Below are 5,715 nucleotides of genomic sequence, written 5' to 3'. Positions count from 1 at the left end.
ATATATATATATATATATATATATATAATTTTAAAGTAGGAAAAATAGTTAAAATTATCTTTTAGTTTTTGTTTATTAGTTAACTTTATCATTCGTTATACTATGTCCGTTGTTACTAAACTTGTCATCCGTACTCCTCTTTTAATAAAATTCCAAATCAAAATAAATTATTCGAAAATTAGCGTTGTCAATATCATATAGGCTTGTTGGATCGGTCTAGCCTAATCCGTGATTTTATAGGGTTGAGCTATGATTTTTGAAGTTCATTTAAGAAAATGGCTTTTCAGGCCGGCCTAAATAAACCTACCGATTTGTGGGGCTTGAAAATATGAATAGGGTCGGGTCGTGGGTCAAATAAAAATAAAATAGAGTATTAAATATAACAAGAGTTTTACCTCAAAATTTGTTTAAAGATTGAAATATTACATTTTAAATACAAACTATGTTTATAAAAGGCAAAATCGTATATAATAGCAAACTAATAACCTAAAATAAATGGAGTAGCTAGGGTTTGATTTAATTGTGCTCCATAGCAAACGTTTGCAAAAAATTGCCAGGCACCTCTCTCCCGAATATCTCGCTCGCCACTCTCCTCTAATCTCTCGCTCGCTTCCTCACTTTTTATACAAACACAAGTGTATAAAAATTGTTTCTAATTGTATAAAGCAGAGAAAATTGTATAACTACATATATTTTTGTTCCCCTCTCTCCCCTCTTCCAGATCTCGCTCGCCACTCTCCCAAATTTCGCTCGCCACCCTCGCCTTTCTCACTTATACAAACAGAAGCAAAATGTATAAATTGCGTTTCTGTTTGTATAAAGCGTGAGAAAATTGTATATACACATGCAAGTACATATATTTTCGTCCTATACACTTATAATTATACAATAAAAATATTCCCCTTCTCGGTTTCTTTTGTCTTTCTCTCTTTCTCGTTTTATATAATTTTCAAATTGTATCTAATTTCTCTCTTTCTCGTTTTATACAATTCAATTCAATTGTATATTCCTTGTCAAGTCTCTTTTGTCTTTCTCTCTTTCTCATTTTATACAAATCCAAATTGTATATAATCGTTCTATACACTTATAATAATACGACTCGTTTTATACACTTCGTTTTTATACAGTTTTCTGCCCAAGTGTCTTTCTCTTTCTTGTTTTATACACTTCGTTTTATACAATTTGCTTCAACTGTATATGTATAGCGAATTATATAGTTTCTATGTTTGCTATGAAGCGCAATTATGCAAACTTTGTTATAGCATACAAATATGAATTTTTATTTGCTATATGTGAAAGTTGCCATTTATAATATATGTACTGCATAAATTTAAAATTTCCTAAAATTTCTAAAGAATTACTACACAGGTTGTAGCTTATGAAATATTGTCATAGTTTTTATATTTTATTATAATCATTGAAAATTAATTAAGTTAATAGTTATTTTTAGCTATTTATGTTTTTACTTGAAATCAAACTTAATAAATATTATAAAGATAATTTTATTCATGGATTTCATTAATAAGTAATAACATTAACACCATTTAATCTTATCTTGTCAATATTTATGATAATATTTTTAAATTATAATTTAATTCAAAAAATTATAAAAATTATACTTTTTAAAAAAGAGGGTTGACCCGACAAAGCCTGTAATCTACGTAATTGTGGGCTAGACCGGCCATTTTTTGGCCCACACAAAAAATGAATTAGCTCAGCCTAACCCATCAAATTTTAAAACATGTATTGGTAAACCCAAATGATATGGATTAACCAATATTGACAACTCTGCGAAAAATTAAAAAAAAAAAAGATCATCTTTAGTCTGGATAAAGATCTGGTCAAGTATAGTTAGGTCAAGTAACACTCAATGACTTTATAAATTCATGTCATTTATACTATATTATAATTTATGGTTGTGATCCATTTAAATTATATACTCATCTTAATAATAAAAATAACAAAGTTGACAACTATTGTTATTTTTAAAACTATTAAACAAAGCAATTAATTGTACCTAAGCTAATATTTTTAAGAAAAAATTAAGATTGAAAAGAAAATTTAATACCTGTGCATATTGAGTCCTATTGTCAATTCTCGATCCACATACCCGTCAATCTTAATTTTTTTTATATATTAGTTTGGGTACACTTAATTGCTATATTTGATAGTTTAAAAAAGGGAAAAGGGTTAAAAATGCCCTTAACGTATTTCATATGGATCAAAAATGTCCTCCTTCTACCTTTTGATTTAAAAATGCACTCAACATCTTTTGATGATTTAAAATTGACCTATTTTGACAGTCATCTGACATGGCAAATATGACATGAATTTTCTTTACCCATTTTTAATATATGACCCACTTAGTCTAAAAATCCAATTCGAAAAATTTGACCCGATAGGCTGATCTTTTTTGGGTCTTTTGTTTCCATTAGTTCTAGTTCTCTTCTTTCTTCTCCTTCAATTCATATGTCCTCCATTCTCTAGTAATTGCAGGAAGAAAAGATGGAAGAACTACATTAAAATTTGTCAAGTTGATGTTTTTGTACATGGCTGCACTACAAACCTATATGCCGAAACAACAAAGTCCAACATTAAGCAACCACAACCTCATAAAAGACGAACAAAAAATTCAGTTGCAAGATTGTATAGAATTCTTTTTCTCCTCCAATGAGATTTGATGACATAGTTATAGCAAGCACACTTTGCAAGCAGACTTTTCTTTTCTTCCAAAATTTTTCCCTTTCCAAAATTTTTCCCTCTATGCTAACAACCAATTCTTTTACCTTCTCGATGGCATATATAATCAATACCATATTAGAAGCGGTTCGATAACTACGAATAAGATTTGAGGTTGGACACCCTCTTCGACAAAAGGCTTGGCTTCCTTTAAAAATCTCCAGCAACTGTAGTGGTTCCATAACCAGCGTGCAGTCAGGGACAACAAACACAAGGATAGGTTAGGTTAATGTGTAAACGGGTTTGTGGGTGAATTTGAGTTTTTCTAGTTTAGATGGGTCGGGTCGTTGGGCTGGATTTAAAAAAAAATAGGTGGACCAATAAGATGAAGTCATTTGTCTAATTTAATGACTTAGCATTTGTCATGTGCTGTTAAAAAAGGGCAATTTCAAACTTTAAAAAAGCTTTGACGGCATTTTTAAATCCAAAGGTGGAAGGAGGGCATTTTTGAACAATTTAAAATACGTTAAGGGCATTTTTAACCTTTTTCCCTTTTAAAAAATAAAAAATAGTTGACTGCTTTGTTGTTTTTATTATTAAGATGGGTATATAATTTAAAGGCTAAACTCATCGACAACACCTTAAAATAGGCACCAATTTTTACTTAAGCACCTCAAGTAGGCTTTGTTCATTTTAAGCACCCCCTATGCCATTTTGACACCTTTTTGACAATCAACTAAAATTACAAAGTGTGTGTAACACACTTGGACATGATGACTAATTAAAGCTGACATGTGGCATTTGAATATAAAAATAATAATTTTAAAATAAATTATTTAAAAACAACTAATTTTTCAGAAAAAATAAATAAATAAATTACCTATTTTCTACAATCCCACCCCACCCGTACCCCATTTGTCTTACGTCCCTTTAATATTACCAACTCTACAACCATTTTCTTGATTCTTCTTCCATTTTTATTTTAAAAAATCATTAGATTTTTTAGGCTTTTTTTAAATTGATTTTTAAAATTATATATGACATTCTTCTAATATTTTGAGAAAAAATTGTGTCTTGTTCTAAAAAATCTTTTCAAAATTAGTGTGATGATTTTAAAATTTAGTTCTTATAAATGTTTTTAAAATTAAAGTGATAGTTTTTAGTTTTATTTTTCATATTTTGTAAGTTTTTTTATCATGATTTTTCATAGGAGAAGATAGAATAAGTGGTGGGGCTAAAAAGTGAAGAAGAAGAAGGGAAAAAATTCAAAAAATCCAAAAAAGAACCCCTCACGCACTCAAAATGGGTGCATCACACGCAATATGTCAAGTCAGTGAAAAGTGTCAAAATGACACAGCATGACTCAACATGAGGTGTCTAAAATGAATAAAGCTTAGTTGAGGTAGTGAAAATTGATGCCAACTTTAGGGGGATACCGATGGGTTCAACCTAATTTAAATGAATCTCAATTATAAATTATTATGTAGTATACATGACATGAATCTATAAGGTCATTAAACATTACTTGGCCTTAAGTCTAAACCCCACATGATCCAACGAACAAGTAAATCAAACAAATATACCCCTCCATATAACATAGATTGACTAGTGACCCCACATATTCAAATTAATTTCCAGGATCTCCAAAAAATAAGAAAATCTAATAAAGATATTTTTTTTTTCAAACCTGAAATTCGAGGAAAGTGCAATTGCAATTGCTAGGTGCATCTACTGCTCTCAATTCTTCAATAAATTGGAGAAAAATGAGCGATGTACTCCTATATATCGTGAACAATAATGATGAACCCATTGTTATAGATGTTTGATTTAGTAATTCCACCACATTAATAAACATTGCCCTTGAAACATTTCTGAATCGAGATGGGCAATCGTGAGACAATGAGATGGGGCTAAATTTTCAAGCTCGGTACCATCAACGACAATGGTCCTCTGGCTCAATGAAGACAAATCATGTTAAAGTCAAAATTTTATATCGGCAAGCTGATGAATGCACAAGAATATATAGGTTATTGTTGTTACAAATGTATGAAGTTTTCATGGAGGAAGAAGATGAAGAGGATTCTTTTTCCATGGAGGAAAGAGAAGAATGAGATTGAATTTTTGGATTTAATTTGTCATGACTTCTGTTTTGTTTTGTCGGTTGTGTTTGGATTTGGGTTAAAAAGATGAAATCGGGTAGATGAAATTAAAATTTGATAATTTTTGTCGATTTGAGGAAATCATAAAATTAAAGGTAGATCTATTAAATTTTGTAATCGTTGGGGAATTGCTTAATATATCAAAGGATAAGTAGAAACATGGATGACGCTATCAAGTTTATCACAGAACATATAAAATTTTGAGGTAAATCGCACGGACACGTAAGAATAAATAGAGCCCGGATCAAACAACACATTAGTCATTCTGTCACAACGAATAATAGCACTTGTGATCACTGCATCAGACCCTCAGCCTCGGTCTTGCCCGGAAAGGCACAAAACTAAGCCCTATCATCTTGATATACTATCAATCTGTGAAATCTTAGTACGACTTCTAACCTTAATTGGCACAACTTAATTTCATCCTTTGCTAGATAACCCATACATGTTATGAAAACAATACTAAATGCATTTTACAAAGTGATGGTGTTCATTACCTAACCGTCTCTTACCAAAACTTCTTTGAATTTCGTCATCTATAAACTTAAATCTGCAAATATGATCTTAGTTCCTTCACAAGCGATGATAATAGCTAGCGAGCCACACAAAACTCTTAATTTTAGTCACAGAACTAGGTTGGATCCAATTCCTCACTACTTCAATCTTTTGGGGATCTACCATTACACCCTCCCTTGAAATACATTCCCCCAAAAAGCACATGAATGCTAGTTTTTTCTGATATTTTTGACAACATTCGATTTATTACAATGTTTTATAGTATATCCTCGATTGTAAAACACTGATTGGATTGTAGGGGTTGGTTCAAATTCGATTCGGGTTCTATAAGGAGACTTAAAAAACAGAGGATACACGGTTG

At 30.8% G+C, this 5,715-nt stretch overlaps 1 protein-coding gene across 1 annotated transcript in view; it reads right to left on the bottom strand.

Annotated features, from left to right (window-relative positions):
- Positions 1–4,974, bottom strand: part of LOC114075167 — a 22,007-nt gene extending 17,033 nt beyond the window's left edge. The window contains exon 1 of the mRNA XM_027913464.1: positions 4,367–4,974. Within this exon, the coding sequence (XP_027769265.1) occupies positions 4,367–4,534 (168 nt within the window). The 5' untranslated portion in view covers positions 4,535–4,974. The remainder of the gene's footprint in view (positions 1–4,366) is intronic.
- Positions 4,975–5,715: the final 741 nt, after the last annotated feature.

Source organism: Solanum pennellii, chromosome 12 (genome assembly GCF_001406875.1).
Source record: "Solanum pennellii chromosome 12, SPENNV200".
Lineage (NCBI taxonomy): Eukaryota > Viridiplantae > Streptophyta > Magnoliopsida > Solanales > Solanaceae > Solanum > Solanum pennellii.
Note: the sequence above shows the minus strand (reverse complement) of the source record. Positions and strands in the feature narration are given on the sequence as shown.